Below are 18794 nucleotides of genomic sequence, written 5' to 3' on the forward strand. Positions count from 1 at the left end.
TGCTAATAAAGTAAGGCAAAAAAAGGCACACAGATTGGGACGAGGACATAAAACTGTCATTGTTCCGAGATGACATGATTGTCTATATAGAAAACTTGAAAGAATAAACATAAAAACTTCTGCTCCCCCTGCTTGTGCTCTCTCTCTCTCTGTCAAATAAATAAATAAAATATTTTAAATAAATGAAGTTTGCATGAAAAGGCAAAAGACTCAGAATAGCCAATACAATATTGAAAAAGAACAAACTTGGAGGACAAACACTTCCCAACTTCAAGACTTATGATAAAGCTGCAGTAATTGAAACATTATGGTACTGGCCAAGGAATAAACAAATAGATGACACAGAATAGAGAGGACTGAAGTGGATCACCATCAGTATAGTTAACTGATCTTTGACAAAAGAACCAAAGCGATACAATAGAATTCAGTAAATGTTACTGGAACAACTGGAGATACACATGTAAAAAAAATCTAGACAGTTTCACCCTTCACAAAAAATTAACCCTTTCACCCTTCACAAAAAATTAACCCTTTCACCCTTCACAAAAAATTAACTCAAAATGGATCATAGACCTAAATGGAAAATGGAAAACTACAAAACTCCTAGAAAATAATGCAGGGAAAAACCTAGATGGCCTTGAATTTGCTAATGCCTTTTAAATACACCAAAGACATGATCCATGAGAAATCACAGATAAGCAAGACTTCCTTAAAATTTGAAACTTCTGCTCTCCAAAAGACAATGTCTAGAGACTGAGAAGACAAGCCACAGACTAGGAAAAAAATATTTGTAAAAGACACGTCTGATAAAAGACTGTTATCAAAATATACAAAGAACTCTTAAGACTCAAGAAAATGAAAATAACCCAATTAAAATATGGGCCAAAGATCTTAGGAGACTCCTCACCAGAGAAGCTATACATACAGATAGCAAATAAGCTATGAAAAGATGCTCCACAGCATATGTCATCAGGGAAATTCAAATTAAAACAATGAGATACCATCACACACATGTTAGAATGGCCAAAATCCAGAATACTAACAACACCAAATACTAATGAGGATGTGGAGCAAAAGGAACTCTCATTGACTACTGGTGGGAATGCAAAATGGTACTGCCACTTTGGAAGACAGTTTAGCAGTTTCTTTAAAAACTACACATATTCTTACCATACAATCCAGCAATTACATCCCTTGGTATTTACCTAGAAGAAATAAAAACTATGTCCACACAGAAACCTGCACACAGATGTTTATAGCAGCTTTATTCATAACTGCCAAAACTTGGAAGCAACCAAAATGTCCTTCAGTAAGCAAAAGGATAGATAAACCGTGGTACATACAGAGAACAGAATATTATTCAGTGCTAAAAAGAAGTGAGCTAGCAAGCCATGAAAAAACACAAAGGAAACTTAAATGCATATTACTAAGTGAAAGAAGCCAATCTGAAAGGCTACATATTGTATGATCCAAACTACATGATATTCTGGAAAAGGAAAAACTATGGAGACAGTAAAAAGATCAGTGGTTTCCAGAGATTAGGGGTAGAATGATGAACAGGCAGAGCACAAAGGATTTGGGGGTCCTGAAAATACCATAATGATGGATACATGTCATTATATATTTTACAAACCCACAAGATATACAACAACAAGAGTAAAAAATAATGTCAACTATAGACTTTAGGTGATTATGATATGTCAATGTAGGTTCATCAGTTGTAACAAGTGCATCATTCTGATGGAGGATGGTGATAAGTGGGGAGATTATGCATGTGTGGGAGCAGGGGATATATGGGAAATCTCTTTACCTTCCTCTCAATTTTGCTGTGAACCTGAAACTGCTCAAAAAACATAGTCTTTTTTTTTTTTTTAAAGATTTTGTTTATTTATTTGAGAGAGAGAGAATGAGAGACAGAGAGCATGAGAGGGAGGAGGGTCAGAGGGAGAAGCAGACTCCCTGCTGAGCAGGGAGCCCGATGCGGGACTCGATCCTGGGACTCCAGGATCATGACCTGAGCCGAAGGCAGTCGCTTAACCAACTGAGCCACCCAGGCGCCCCATAGTCTTTTTTTAAAAGATTTTCTTTCTTTCTTTATTTGAGAGAGAGAGAGAGAGTGCACGAGAGGGGGGGAGGGGCAGAGGGAGAGGGAGAAGTAGAATTCCTGCTGAGCAGGGAGACCAATGTAGAACTCGATCCCAGGACCCTGGGATCATGACCTGAGCCGAAGGCAGATGCTTAACCAACTTAGCCACCCAGGTGCCCTAAAAACATCGTCTTAATAAAAAAAAAATTAAAACAAATTCTCCCATCATTATTGTGGATTTATCTAGTTCTCCTTGTTATCCTGTCAATTTTGGCTTTATGTATTTTAAACATACATTATTAGGTGAACACAGATTTAGATATTTTTAATCTTCCTCTATAATTGGACTTTTATCATTATACAATATCCTTCTACATTGCCTAGTAACACTTTTTCCCCTTAAATTCTACTTTCTCTGGTATTATTATAGTTACACTAGCTTTTGTGTGTGCATGTGCAAAAAGGGGCATTAGTATTTTCATGGTGTTTTTTTTCATCTTTTAACTTTCAAGCTTTCTGTATCTTTATATTTTAGGTGTATCTCTTGTAAACATTGGATAGCTGAGTTCTGTTCTTTTTTCTAGTCTGAGAATGTTTTACTTTAATTGGAGAGTTTAGCCCTTTAAATTTAAGGCAGGTGTGGATATATTTGGGTGTAGATATACCATTACATTATTTGATTTGTATTTGTCCCACTATGTCTGAATTCCTTTTTTTTTTTCCTTTTTTCTTGCTTTTGTTTGAATAGAATGAGATTTTTTTCTGTTACTTTACTCCTCTGTTAGTTTGGTAGTTGTTCATTCTTTGACATTGCTTTAGTAGTTAGCCTATACTTATAACATGTTTTCTTAACTTGCTAAATTTAACATAAATTTATGTATTTGTCACTCCTCAGACAATGAGAAAACCATGGGATACTTTATTCCATTTATTCTACTACCAACTTAAGCTCTATTGTACATTTTAACACCACATATGTTTTAAGCCTCATAATACATTATTATTATGGTTTTATACATCTGATATTCATTTAGATTTTTCCACATATTTATCTTTTCCACTGCTCTTAATTTCTTACTGCATTTTTTTTTTTTTTGTCTTTTAAGCTTTTATTTAAGGGCAATGATCTATGATGTAGATTTTAGATCTTATTAAAAGCAGCCACGTCCATGGACTGCACATACTCCTCAAAAGCAGTGATCTGCTCCTCCAGCATATCTGTTCCAACCTTATCATCTTCCACTATACACTGTATTTGAAGTTTTTTAATTCCATATCCCCCTGCAACTAGTTTAGAAGAGCCCCAGACCAAGCTGTCTGCCTGAATGCTTCGGTCACACTCCTCTAGTTTTGCCCTATCTGTCTCATCGTCCCAAGGTTTCACATCTAGTAATATGGAAGACTTGGCAACAAGTGCAGGTTTTTTGGCTTTCTTTGACTCATACTGTGCAAGGCATTCCTCTCTTAGCCTCTTCACTTCTTCACTTTCCTCCTCATCATCAGATCCGAAGAGATCAATGTCATCATCATCTTCACTATCTGTAGCTCCACTTCCTGTGGTGTCTTCCACATTAGCAGGGCCATACTTGCCCAAAGCTTTCTTCACTCCTGGAAGGCTGGCCTTTTCCTTTTCATTAAGACTTGATGTGATTATACCAACGGAGGGCATGATACAAGTCGGCAGGTGGGGGGCCGGAGACTGCTTCAAATACTGCCACATCTGCTTGTGACGGCACATACCCCTCGATGTAGCTCTTGTCCGCTAGGTAGTCATTGAGCACCTGGAGGCCAGCGGGGCTTTTCAGGTCTCCAAAACCTATGGCGTCGGCTGATCCCAGGAACCGGGCGGCAGCAAAGGAAAAGAGGAGCAGAGGTAGTTGGCACCTAGCGCTAAGAAGAAGAAAAGAGGCTTCTTACTGCATTTTAAACCTTCCTTCCGGGGTTATTTTCCATCCACTCAAAGAAGACCATTTAATACTTCCTTCTGTGTGGGTCTGCTGGTGTCATATTCTCTTGGTATTTGCTTTTCTGAACATGTTCTTATTGTATCTACATTTTTGAAGGACATTTTCACTTAATATAGGATCCTGGATTTGCAGTTAATGTCTTTCTGCACTTTAAAGATACCATTCCATTATATTCTGGCTTACTTTTTTGTTTGACAAATTAGTTGTCAGTATTATTATTGCTGTTTTTGAAAATCATATAACTCTTTTCTTTGCATGTTTTCGACTTTTCCTCACTGGTTTTGGTCTTTGCAAAGTCTGCTATGATGCACCTCAGGGTGGTTTTCTTTATATTTATCTTTATTGGGTTTTTTAGTGCTTCTTGAGTACATGGATTGTCTTTCATCAATTTTTTTATAGTTCTCAATATCTCTTCAAATGCTATTTCTGCACCATTATGTATCTTCTCTCCTTCTGGGACTCCAATTACGTGTATGTAAGAAATTTCTATTGAATCTCTGTTTCTTATGCTCATTTATGCATTTTCTATTCCTTTGTCTCTTCATGTTTCAGTACGGATATTTTCTTCTGACCTATGTTCCAGTTAACTAATTCTTTATTTAACAGTATCTAATCTGCTAGAAAACTCATCCACTGAATTATCAATATCAATCACTGTATTTTTCATTTCTAATATTTCCATTTGGTTCTTTTCTAGAGATTCTAATTTGTTCCTGAGATTATCAATCTTGTCTTTTATTTCTTTGAAGACATTAAGCTGTCATTTAAATGTTTTTAAAGTAGCTCCCATTTATTTCTCTTTAATATTATTCCCACATACAGTTTCAGCTTAAAATTCTCAAATTATCTATTCTGAAGTACAACTGAATGCATGATCAGTATTTATAAAATTGGTTACTTAAAACCATTCATTGGAAATATATAAGCACATTTATTTTTTATTTATTTTTTTAAGATTTTATTTATTTATTTGACAGAGAGAGAGATAGCGAGAGCAGGAACACAAGCAGGGGGAGTGGGAGAGGGAGAAGCAGGCTTCCCGCAGAGCAGGGAGCCCGATGCGGGGCTCGATCCCAGGACCCCGGGATCATGACCTGAGCCGAAGGCAGATGCTTAATGACTGAGCCACCCAGGCGCCCTGGAAATATATAAGCACATTTAAATAATAGTAGTGACTAAAAATTACATAGGAAGAGAAAACTTTTGTCCAATCTTGCTACTCTGTACATACATGAAATCAATGGGAGTTTTTATTTAGCTTACAAGTGACTGATACTCCTAGATTTCTGAAAAAATAATATCCTTTTTATCTGAGAAATCACATATTTCCCTTTCTAACTGACCAAGAAAAAAAATAATAGTTCTCCAATTTGTTATTCTCCTCCTTCCCCACACCTTTTTATTTTTTTAATTTTCTCTTTTAGAGGGGGGAGGGGCAGCGGGAGAAGAAGAGAGAGAATCTTAAACAGGCTCCATGCCCAGTGTGGAGCTCGACAAGGGGCTTGATCTCACTACCCTGAGATCATGACCTGAGCCAAAATCAAGAATTGGATGCTTAGCCTTAACTGAGTGAGCTACCCAGGTGCCCCCACACCTTTCTTTTTATTTTTTTAATTTTTTTATTTTATTTTGTTACGTTAATTACCTTGCAATACATCATTAGTTTTTGATGTAGTGTTCCATGATTCATTGTTTGCATATAACACCCAGTGCTCCATTCAATATGTGCCTTCTTTAATACCCATCACCAGGCTAACCCATCCCCCAACCCCCTCCCCTCTAGAACCCTCAGTTTATTTCTCAGAGTCCATAGTCTCTCATCATTCATCTCCCCCTCTGATCTCCCCCTCTTCATTTTTCCCTTCCTACTACCTTTTTTTTTTTTTTAAACATATAATGTATTATTTGTTTCAGAGGTACAGGTCGGTGATTCATCAGTCTTACACAATTTACAGCGCTCACCATAGCACATACCTTCCCCAATGTCCATCACCCAGCTACCCCATCCCTCCCACCCCCAACCACTCCAGCAACCCTCAGTTTGCACAGCAAAGGAAACAGTCAACAAAACCAAAAGACAATCGACAGAATGGGAGAAGATACTTGCAAATGACATATCAGATAAAGGGCTAGTATCCAAAATCTATAAAGAACTTCTCAAACTCAACACCCAAAGAACAAATAATCCAATCAAGAAATGGGCAGAAGACATGAACAGACACTTTTCCAAAGAAGACATCCAAATGGCCAACAGACACATGAAAAAGTGCTCAACATCGCTCGGCATCAGGGAAATCCAAATCAAAACATCAATGAGATACCACCTCACACCAGTCAGAACGGCTAAAATTAACAAGTCAGGAAACGACAGATGTTGGCGAGGATGCAGAGAAAGGGGAACCCTCCTACACTGTTGGTGGGAATGCAAGCTGGTGCAACCACTCTGGAAAACGGTATGGAGGTTCCTCAAGAAGTTGAAAATAGAGCTACCGTATGACCCAGCAATTGCACTATTGGGTATTTACCCCAAAGATACAAATGTAGTGATCTGAAGGGGTACGTGCACCCCAATGTTTATAGCAGCAATGTCCACAATAGCCAAACTATGGAAAGAGCCAAGATGTCCATCAACAGATGAATGGATAAAGAAGATGTGGTATATATATATATATATACACACATACACCATGGAATATTATGCAGCCATCAAAAAACCCGAAATCTTGCCATTTGCAACAACGTGGATGGAACTAGAGGGTATTATGCTAAGTGAAATAAGTCAATCACACCTTTCTTTTTAAACGAAAGATACTAAGCAGGTATTTTTAAATGATCTCAGGTGTTGGGGCACCTGGATGGCTCAGTCAATTAAGTAACCGACTCTTGGTTTCAGCTCGGGTCATGATCTCAGGGTCATGAGATTGAGCCCCACATCTGGCTTCATGCTCAGCACGGAGTCTGCTTGAGATTTTCTCCCTCTCTCTCCCCCTCTGCACGTTCCCCCAATCTCTCTCTCACTCTCAAATAAATAAATAAAATCTTAAAAAATAAAATTAAAAAAAAGAAGATAGCAGTAAGGGAAGAATGGGGTGGGGGAAGTGGAGGGGGAGACGAACCATGAGAGACTATGGACTCTGAGAAACAAACTGAGAGTTCTAGAGGGGAGGGGGGTGGGGGGATGGGTTATCCTGGTGATGGGTATTAAAGAGGGCATGTACTGCATGGAGCACTGGGTGTTATATGCAAACAATGAATCATGAAGCACTATATCAAAAACTAATGATGTAATGTATGGTGATTAACATAACATAATTTCAAAAAAAAGTTTAAATTAAAATAAATAAATAAATAAATAAAATTTTTAAAAAAAGATCTCAGGTGCTGAATCTCCTCATGACAAGGTTTGTGAAACCACTAAATCCATTTGTTTTAGATATACATTATATTTCCCATTTCCATTTCTCCAAGTTATGTAACTATTTCAAAGTTTAAGTCTGGCTTCCATTATAAGAATATCTATTATATGTAAATCACTCAATAACAAACTGACATCACTATTCCTCAAACACATTTGGAAAAGGGATTAATAAATTCAAATTAATCCCAAAGGGTTCTATAGAAGGAACTTTGCTATAACCTAAGTGGGTCCAAAAAATCTATGACTAATGCATAAATAAAAAATCGGAAAAATTTGAGTCAAGCATATCTGCAAAATGTCAGAATTCCCAGAAGCAAATAATCTCTCATCGAATAGCTGTATATATAAATATATAGTACATAAATATATATACTATTTTAAAGTATTTGACTTAAAAATGATTCATTTCCTTTCATAACACTCCATTACTTCTTCCAGATAAGTTTAGAATGTAGCTCTCCCATCCATTCATTGACCTTTAATATAATTATGCTGAGGTATCTCTACTTTGTAAGATAGACACAAAAGTCAGTAAATTGGAAATAATTTTTGGTCCATCCAATCTTAATCAGAATTAAACAGTTAGTGTACAATTTATGGGCTTACCCTCACATTATTAATCAATTTGGCATGGTCATCTACTCTGCCCCATAGTTTATAAGACTAGATAACATAAAAGCCTTTCTTAAAATTATAAGTTCTTACATTATGCTAAGTGAAATAAGACAACCACGAAAAGACATATACTGTATGATTCTACTTACATGAGGTATTTAAAGTAGTCAAATTCATAGAAATATAAAGTAGAATGATAGATACCAAGGGCTAAGAGAAGGGGGGGAAGCAATGTAGTGGGTACAGAGTTTCAGATGTGAAAGATGAAAAATTTCTGGAGATCTTTTCACAACAATGTGAATACACTTAACACTACTGAACTATTCAGTTAAAAATGGTTAGGATGATACTCTGGCTGCTATTCTGACTCAACAAATTTTTTGCCTTTTACTAAAAAAATAGGTAAGATTTTTTTTAAGTTCAAGTTTATCACATCAAGGGTATAATCTTAGCACATTAATCCTTTACAAAGGCAGTCTATTTAATAATATTCCGATAAGCAAAATTATCAGAGTAATGTCACCAAACATACTGTTTTTAAGGACAGTGAAGTATAACTTCAAAGAACTAGGATGCCAATACCTCCGATTATTTTCAAACTCCCAAATAATACTGGTCATATGAAGTCACTTCCCCTGAGACATTATATAGTTCAGGCAATTACTTTTCTCATTTAAAGTACATGTTAAAGTCACAGTGGTAATAAGGCAAGGTAAATCATTTCTGGCCAATATTTATAGGGGCTGCAAACAAGCCTGTAAGAATAGAGTGACATTGCCTGGATTACATGCTTTGTCGTTGCACTAAGTGATAGCCAGAAGGCCTATTTTTAAGAGCTAATTCTTAAATCATAAGTAAATAATTCAAGTGATATCAAGGCTCTTTGAAAGTATATAAAAAATTGGTATTATTAAAAGTCCTGCTAGAAAATGCTAATCCCATTATAGGAAAAACTTACTACTATTACTCATTTTTGACAAATTAATGCATTTTTGAGAAACTGTAATAGCTTTTGTATTGGCCTTAGGTCCCTATTTTCTACTCCTCTTTCTATCAGTTACTGCTCTGACTAGGGTAGGAAAAAGTTAAAGCATTAATATTGGAAGGAGCTTTTCTATGAGAACAACAGCATTTCTGACATGAGCTGAAGTTTCTGATTTAAAAGAATGGCAATTCAGTAAGGTAACAATTACAACCTAAATAAGAATATTTTTTTGCATACCCTCCAAAAAACTGTACAGATCAACAAGAAACATAAAACCACAAAAGCTGCATGATATCATCATAACTAGAAGACAAAAAAGAACAAAAAAACCCATCAAATTACCTGTAAGTGGAAAAATAAACACCAATTTCCAGTAGAGCTATCTTCCAAGCTCCTTCCTCAAACATTTGTGGAAACCTAGGGTGAACCAGAAAAACTGCAGTGGAGAAAAGAGGACAACAAAGGCCCTAAGACTGAATTAAATAGTCTCAAAGACTCTTATCTTACACCATATACAAAAATCAACTCAAAATGGATGAAATACTTAAAACATAAGACCTGAAACTAAGACTCCTAGAAGAAACATAGGACAAAAGCTTCATGATATTGATCTGGGCAACGATTTCTTTGACATAACACCCAAAGCACAAGCAACAAAAGCAAAAATAGTCAAGTGAGACGACATCAAGCTAAAAAAACAAAAACAAAAACAAAAAACCCGTCTTCACATCAAAGGAAACAATCAATAGAGTGAAAAGGCAACCAATGGAACAGCAAAAACATATGCAAATCACATTATCTGATAACAGTGAATATCCAAAATATATAAGGAGCTCCTGTAATTCAATAGCAAAAAATCAAAGAGTCCAATTAAAAATGAGCAAAGGACTTAAATAGATACCTCTCCAAAGAAGATATACAAATGATCAACACATATGTGAAAAGGTAGTTAACATCACTAGTCACCAGGGAAATGCAAATCAAAACCATGAAAGTGTGTCATATCACATCTGTTAAAATGGCTGTTATAAAAAGCTAAGAAATAATAAGTGTTAGCAAAGATGTGGAGAAAAGGGAACCCCTGTGCACTGTGGACAGGAATGTAATTTGGGACAGCCAGTATGTAAAACAGTATGTAGGTTCCTCAAAAAGTTAAAAACAAAACCAGTATATGATCCAGCAATCTCACTTCTGGAAATATATCCAAAGGAAATAAAATCATTATCAAAGCGAGATCTGCATTATCGTGTTCATTGCAGCACTGTTCACAGTAGCCAAAATATAGAAACAACCTAAGTGTCTGTCATAGATGAAGGGATAAATAAAATGTAATACACACATACACACACACACACACACACACACACTCACAAATGTTATATTATTCAGCCTTTAAAAAGAAGGAAATCCTGGAGCACCTGGGTGGCTCAGTCGGTTGAGCAGCCGACTCTTGTTATCGGCTCAGGTCATGATCTCTGGGCATGGAGCCTGCTTAAGATTCTCCCTCTGGCCGTATCCCGCCTCTAAAAAAAAAAAAAAAGAAAGAAAGAAAGAAAGAAAGAAAAATAGAAGAAGGAAATCCTGCCATTTGCTGCAACATGAGTGAACCTGAAGAACATCATGCTAAGTGAAACAAGCCAGATACAGAAAGACAAATACTGTATGATCTCACTTCTATGTGGAATCTAAGCAAGCTGAACTCATAAAAGCAGAGACTAGAATGGTAGTTGCCATCAACAGATGAATGGATAAAGAAGATGTAGTACATATATACAATGGAATGTTACGCAGCCATCAAAAAATGAAATCTTGCCATTTGCAACAACATGGATCGAACTAGAGGATATTATGCTGAGCGAAATAAATCAATCAGAGAAAGATAATTATCATATGATCTCACTTGTGTGTGGAATTTAAGAAACAAAACAGAGGACCATCTGGGAAGAGAAGAAAAAATAAAACAAGACAAAACCAGAGAGGGAGACAAACCATAAGAGAGTCTTGATCATAGGAAACAAACTGAGGGTTGCTAGAGGGGAGGGGGGTGGAGGGATGGGGTAACTGGGTGATGGACATTAAAGAGGACATGTGATGTAATGAGCACTGGGTATTATATAAGACTGATGAATCACAGACCTGTACCTCTGAAACCAATAATACATTATATGTTAATTTTTTTTAAAAGTACATATATAATAAAAAAAGAATGGTAGTTGCCAGGGGCTGGGGGTTGGAGGAAATGGGCATTGCTGTTCAACCGGTATAAAGTTTCAGTCATGCAAGATGAGTAAGTTCTAGAAATCTGCTGTACAACATCATGCCCATAGTTAACAACACTATACTGTATACTTGAAAATTTGTTAAGAGGGTATATATCTCATGTAAATGTTCTTACCACAATAAAAAAATGATTTAAAAACAAGCAATATTTCAGGGAAGTTTCTCAATCAGTCTGAATCCTAGAATGAATGAAGACAATATGGAATAGAACTCCAACCCTTGATAGACAAGTAGTGTGAATGAGAAATAAAGCTTTATTGTTTAAAGTGAAAAAAAATGTTTTTTGAGGGAAAAAGAGATCAAAAACTATATGGACAAAATTCTTTTGCTCAAAAAAAATGAGCAAAAGATTAAGAGATGGTTCCCTAAAAACCCCCACAAAATAGCCCTTAAATATACGATAAGATATTTAACTTCACCCAAACTGATGGAAAAGCAAATTAAATCTACACCAGTTCTCACCTAGCAGATTAACCAAACCAAATCAAACCAAAACCACTTTGTAACACATTTTGTTGAGGTTGTGGGGGAACAGACCCTCTCCTTTTCCCAAGGCTGGGCTCCTTTTCATCTTTTAGGTGTCAACTCTGATGTCAGAGTGAAGACATTGACTTTCCTTGACCACTCAACACAAAGAATCTGAAAATGTTTTGTTAATTGCTTATTTATCATTTCTTGCCCCTACCCCGGAAAATAAGCTCACTGGAGGCAGGGACTTTACCAGTCTTGTTAAGTGCTGCATCTCCATAATAGATGTTCAACAATCATATGATGAAAGAATGAATGATAGATATCTAAACTCTTTAGAGAAAAAAATCTATCTGCAGTATGACAACTTTAGAAAAGACAGTATTTATAAATTCTAAAAATATGGATTCTCTTAAAATTCTAAGGACAGATTGATAGATCAGCATTTCTGAAGATGTGAAAATGTAGCAGGAATGAAATTCTAGCTTGTATAGGTTACCTTTAGCATTCCCGTTTTAACTTACAATTACTGTTTCTCACAAAGTGGTCCTGTTGTATTGTAATTACAAGCCTCAAGAAGCACACATCACTGTGTCTTCAGAAAACATATAGCAAGGTTATCGCTGGGAGATGAAATTACAGATTTTTGTTCTGTTTTTTTTTTCTTTGGAATTTTTGACACTGAGCATGAGTTATTTTTGTAATTAGAAAAAGGCAATAAATGTTATGTTTTAAAGGGAAAGAAGAAGTATAGTTCAGGAAGGAGCAAGAAGGACAATTTTTAATGTGAATACGTTCCATCCCAAAGTCTACCAGCCCAAGCAGCATCATTGGGAAGAAAAGGCCAGGTGTTTGCCTTTCAGCTGCTCAATTCAATACAGCGAGCGGGTTTGTTGCTGTTGTTCTTGTTCTTGTTTTTAATGTGTTCTCCCAAATGCTGAGAGCGGTGTTCCCAAGCCTTGAAAAATATATTTATGTAGGTGAGTCATGCCAACCTAAATCTGGCTGGACAAGCAGGAAGTCTAAGTACATTTAAAAATAAACTTCACTTTTGAGTCGATCCACAAGAATGATGTTTTGCAAGCTGACAGTATCAAGTCGGCAACTTGGGTACTTGTCACAAATACAGATTCCCGGGTCCTAGCACAGGATTCCAGTCAAAATCTCCAAGACCAGTCTAGTTTGGGCAACATGAAGCTGGAACTTGGGGTAAGCTTGCACCTAGTCCCCATCCATCTCCAGAACCCTGGGAAGATGACTTTTTGTAGGAGAGCCTTTCTCTTTCCCCAAATGCAGCACTCCGGCATAGCGCCCGGGCCCCCATACTTACTGTCAAGCAGTACTAGCGCAGCAAAGCCAAAAGGAAAACAGAAATGAGAGGAAAAGCTCCTGACTCCCCACCCTAGATAACTCATCACAAAAGCCTGGAAAGTGATTTTCATGCATTTCATCTTTATCTGAATCCTTTAAAAAAGCTGTTTGAGTATTTCGTTATATCTTCTGGGAGCATATGTAGTGTTTTCAGATTCTCTCACAAATCGATATTATTTCTCAATAGCTCTGGGAGAGAGCGAAACATTGATCAGCTATCCGCAGAGCATACTGCCACAGGGATACCATCTTCTCAAACATCTACTGACAAAGGCAGTATGTCCAAAGGCTCATTGGCTCATCTCTTGCCAGAGCTCCTCAGAGAAGGAAAGGTTGGGCTTTGCCTATTTCTCCCTGCTGCCATGTGTTTGCATGTTACCTGAAAGAAAACGAATGAATCCTATTTCCTCCAAGGACAGCAATTCGAGCTGAGCCCAGGCAGCAGTGATGCAACGGGCGTTGGATTCATCATGCCCACAGTTCTGCACCTGTGTCCCTGCCAGCAGGAGCGAGGCAGCGCAACCTAACGCTTTGCTCAGTCACCTCCCCGGGGACGACAGTGTACACACCAAGGAAAACAAACTCATAGTGCACATTATTTCTATTAAGCAATATGTACAGTTCATGTAAGCCATTCCCTAAAATGTTGTATCTTATTATAATGCTTAAACAATATCATATAAATATATCTGCACCTTGTCTGCTGATCACAAGGATAAAATCCTTCCGGGCTGTGGAGCTTCTCTTTCCATGGCAACCAACAAGGCAACCAGTTGCTTGCATGCCAGAGCAGATGGAATATCAGAGCTGCTCTGGGTGCTGCTCAGGATTTAACCAGAGGCCCTGACCCCATCTGGACTCTCTCATCTGTTCCATTTTCTTTTGGATCGTCATCAAGAAGACTCTTCCTCCTTCTGATTTCGAGCCCACCACATCTCACACAGTGTAACCAACCTCCTCTCCCAGCCACGTCTCTAGAATAGAATCTTGACGGAAGGGTTCTCAAGAATGCTGGGTCCCATTCACTCCATGTGCCAGTTAGTCCTGCTCACATCACACTCACCTAGCCAGCCAAGACACCTGAGCCCCTGACAGAGCCAGACACCACGGTGTCTGCCAACATGGCCAGGTGCCCTTTCTTCTGTTCTATACCCCCGCCCCTCAAACCCAATCCTAGCAGTTCAGTTGGGAGAAAAAAAACCTACCTGAGGGTTTAAATTAACCAAAAATTTAAAAGAAACTGTGTCCTTCCAGTCAGGAGACAGAAACCAAACCAGGCATCTGAATAGGGAAAATTCAGTATAAACAATTAACTAGTAGAAGGTGGTTACTACTAATAGGGTAAAAGAGAACTCTAAGAGTACAGGAATAGTAAATGCAGGGAACAGCGACTCCTTCTAGGACTAAGGGAGATAATCCAAGGAAGGAACAAACTTGAAAGAGACCCCACCCCCATCCAAGATTGAGATTTTGATACCACTGGAAAGGGCATGACTGTAGCTCACTGGATGGCAGGGAAGATCGCTGGAGCACCCTAGGCAGAGCTGGTCCACAGCCAGTGGTCCACAATGATGAGCGAGAATCCACCCACCAGGGTACTGCAGAAACTCCTTGGATGGTGAGTACCACCGGGTCTCACATACACCATCGGCAGCCATGTCATGAGAGCAAAAGGTAAAACACCCCAAACCAGCAAGAGAAACCCCTTCCTCTGCTATGCCTTATACTATCCCTACAGCGCCTTCTACTGACAAGGATGTGGCGCAACAGGAACCCTCATTCACTGCGGGGGGGAATGCAACATGGTAGAGCCACTTGGAAAGACAGTTTGGCGGTTTCTTACAAAGTTCCATCCACATGACATCCTCGTGGCCTTCAGGGCCCTTGTACCTCTCGTCACATGTTCCCTTGGTGTATGTCCACCCACAATGAACAAACAATAAAGCAAGAAGGACCCCCAAAGTAGGAAATGTTTTTTTTTTAAGTGTCCCATTTTTAAATGTCCATGTATTTAAAAAATTAGCAGGGAAAAATGTACTCTCAGGGGAAACATGAGCAGCTTACCTATCAGCAAAAGTTGTTACCCTTAAGTTAAAAAGAAAAAAAAATTGTTACCAGATGGCAAGAAAATAATAAAGGCCAGAATAGAGAACGGGCAAAAGAGAAAAAAGAGGCAATTTACAAACTAAACACCAACAGCCAATAAGCACATGGAAATAATATTCAGCTTCATTAGCTAGCAAAGGAGTGCAAGTTACAAGAACTTGTCAGGGTGGCTGAGACAAAAATGCAAAGCCCCAGAGATAGCAAACTGGGTGGGGAAAGAGGCATTCATACACATTTCTGATTTGGAGTAAAAGTTGGTATAAACTTTGAGGATACTCATTTGGCTATATGAACCAATGCTTCAAAAAGTGATTTCTTCTCGATGTGGAGAAAGGGGAACTCTCCTGCACTGTTGGTGGGAATGCACACTGGTGTAACCACTCTGGAAAACAGTATGGAGGTTCCTCAAAATGTTAAAAATAGAGCTACCCTATGTTCCAGCAATTGCACTACTAGGTATTTACCCAAAGGATACAAAAATACAGATTTGAATATATGCACCCCAATGTTTATAGCAGCATTATCAACATTAGCCAAATTGGAGAGAGCTCAGATGTCCATGGACTGATGAATGCAGAAAGCAGATATGGTATATCTATATACAATGGAATATTACTCAGCCATCAAAAAGAATGAAATCTTGCCATTTGCAATGACGTGGATGGAGCTAGAGTGTATTAGGCTAAGTGAAATAAGTCAGCTAGAGAGAGACAAATACCATATGATCTCACTCATGCATGGAATTTAAGAAACCAAACAGATGAGAATAGGGGAAGGGGGAAAGGAAAAAAAGGAGAGAGGGAAACAAGCCATAAGAGACTCTTAACAATAGAAAACAAATTGAGGGTTGATGGAGGGAGGTGGGTAGGGGATGGGCTAGATGGGTGATGGGCATTAAGGAGGGCACTTGTTGTGATGAGCACGTAGTGTTGTATGTAAGTGATGAATCACTGAATTCTACTCCAGAAACCAATAAACCGATATTGCAATGTAAAAAAAAAAAAGTGACTTCCTCTAGAAAATGTGCTTAGAGAAATAATCACATACATACGCATGGGTTAGTCAATTAGGATATTTTTCAACGAATCATTTATAATAGCCAAAAATTAAAAATAGCTTAACTGACCAACAGGAGGGGACAGAAGGCTGTGAAGTCCAGGAAAGAACTGTAGAAGCACCTAAAGGCATAAGACGGAGGTCTGCAAACTTTTTTCTTTATGGGGCTAGAGTCTCTGTCACAACTACTTGACTCTGGCGTGGTAATGCGAAAGCAGCCACAGACAATTTGTAAAGGAAAGGGCATGGCTGCAGTCTGACAGAAGTGTATTTAAGAGTACTGTGATTGGAATTTCATATAATTTCCATGTGACATAGACTATTCCTCTTTTGATTTTTTTTCCAACCATTTAAAAACGTAAAACCCATTCTTACCTGGCAGGCTGTACCGAAACAGGTGGCAGGTTGGATTTGGCCAGCAGCTGTGGTTTGCCAACTCCTGGCACAGGAAAAGGCTCAGAAAATATTGTTCAGGGATTGGAGCAGATTAATAAGAGTATCAAAGCATGGAGAAAGACTAGAATCAGAATATCCAGGATTGGAGCCCCAAGTTTTTTCAAAGCTCCCTAGACGTAGCCAGGTTTGCGAGTCACTTAAATAAACTGTTAAATAGTAGTTCTTTCTGAGGGATGGGATTATGGGCAACTTAGTTCTTTTTTTTGTGAGCTTTTGGTATGTTCCAGATTTTCTACAACGAATAAGTATTACTTTACTAATCAGGAAAATGTTAAAATTACTAAAAAATATTTTTAGCTTAGGTCCGAGCTCTCAACCTCGGCACTGTTGACATTTTGAGCCAGATAATTCTTTGCCGTGGGGCTGTCCTACGTACCATAGAAAGTTTAGCAGCATGCCCAGTCTCTACTCACTAGATACTAGTAGCAAACCACCCCCCTCAAGTTGTGACAACCAAAAATATCTCCAGATATTGTGAAATGTCATCTGGGAGACAAAATCACCCTCAGTCGAGAACCACCAGCTTTTAGAAGAAAGATCTGATCGTCAGCAGACTTTGGTGAGGGGAGAAAAGATTGAGTGCTATACTTGCATTTCCAAACTTAAGGCCTCTGTGAAAGACTCTGCTTGTCCAAACCATACAATTATAAATAAGATACAGTTTATGAGAGTAAATGTTGCACAATTAAGACTGTAATAGTACTTGCAGTACGTTTTCTTCTTTTCACTTCCTCTCAACTGTCTGATTAATCAACATTCCGGACCTAAAACCCTTCAGAAGGGTGGATTTGTGGACTCAGTCCCCTGAACTTTGGGCCCATGAAGAGGTTACCTAGGCTCCTAGAACTGACAATATGAAAGTGGTTCTTAACTTCTAAGCTTATTTTTCTATAACGTGAGGAAAAGTTTTGCACCCAACCCTTTTTATTATGAAATATTTCAGACACACAATTACATAACAACCACATATTAGCCACCAGAGCAGCAGAATAAAACCTCGTACATACAATTGCTGTGCTGCCCATCTATCCCAATTCCATCCGCCCAAAAGGAATCACTGTCCTGAATTACCATCCCTATACATTTCTTCCTACTTTTTAACCAGTTATACAGCCTGGTTTCGGCTCTATGACCAGAGCCTTGAGTAAACTCGTGCTTCAGCTCCCCTGAGGCCCAGGGACCTCACACATACCTTAGTCTACCATCAAAAGATGAAGCTCATCCCGTGCAACCAAGAAAGGCTCTTGGGAGCTGTACCTGAGAGGCTCAGTCCTCTCAGTGACTATCTGGGCTGCCTTCCTCCTGCTGTAACCTTTACACTCCTTGAAGCCTTACGTGAGTAGAGACTTGTCAGTCTTTTCAATTTTCAACCTTCTAGACACCTTCAGTGATATCTGATCTACGATCATAGAACAGGATTACATTTATTCTTGGTGGAAAAGATGTATTGTTCTCATATGCCTTTTGGAAAAGGGCCTTCAAATTTTTCTCACTCTTTACACTCCAAACTGAAAAGAAAAAAAAAAAAAAAACTGCATACAGCTACTACGAAACAGCAGCAGGGGTGATAATGACAAATGTTCCTCCTTGCCCATTTGTAGCATTTTTGATTTTTGAAGACTTAAATGAATATCCTTTCCTCTAATAAAATCTTTCTACAAGAAACCTTCCCTCTGACATCTCTAGTTGTGAATATTGTTTTTTGTATAATTCTTTCAGTGACCATAATTTACATTCATGACTGAATTATTATTGGGTAAGATGAAAGCCTGAAAAAATAATCTTGACAATGTGCAATGAGATCCCTTAGCCACGCCTTGATGTTCTCCCAGCCTGTGTTTGGCTCATGCTGTGTTCCTCCTTTGCCTTCTGCTCCTGTCTGAAATGTCCTCTTCCATATCTCTCTTGATATATATTCTTCTTCTCCTTCAACAGTTAGCTAAAGTCTGGCCTCCTCCATTAAAGTCTTCCTGTCCTGTTCCAAAG

The 18794-nt window shown here is 38.2% G+C and overlaps 1 protein-coding gene across 1 annotated transcript in view; it reads right to left on the reverse strand.

Annotated features, from left to right (window-relative positions):
• Positions 1-3168: 3168 nt before the first annotated feature.
• LOC118555012 (elongation factor 1-beta-like) overlaps positions 3169-18794 on the reverse strand; it is a 44531-nt gene continuing 28905 nt past the window's right edge. Inside the window, 5 exon segments of the mRNA XM_078064048.1 lie at positions 3169-3722; positions 3724-3976; positions 9414-9488; positions 16728-16791; positions 18191-18316. Of these exon segments, the coding sequence (XP_077920174.1) occupies positions 3228-3722; positions 3724-3976; positions 9414-9488; positions 16728-16791; positions 18191-18316 (1013 nt within the window). The 3' untranslated portion in view covers positions 3169-3227.

This window comes from Halichoerus grypus, chromosome X (assembly GCF_964656455.1).
Source record: "Halichoerus grypus chromosome X, mHalGry1.hap1.1, whole genome shotgun sequence".
NCBI classification, from domain to species: Eukaryota; Metazoa; Chordata; class Mammalia; order Carnivora; family Phocidae; genus Halichoerus; species Halichoerus grypus.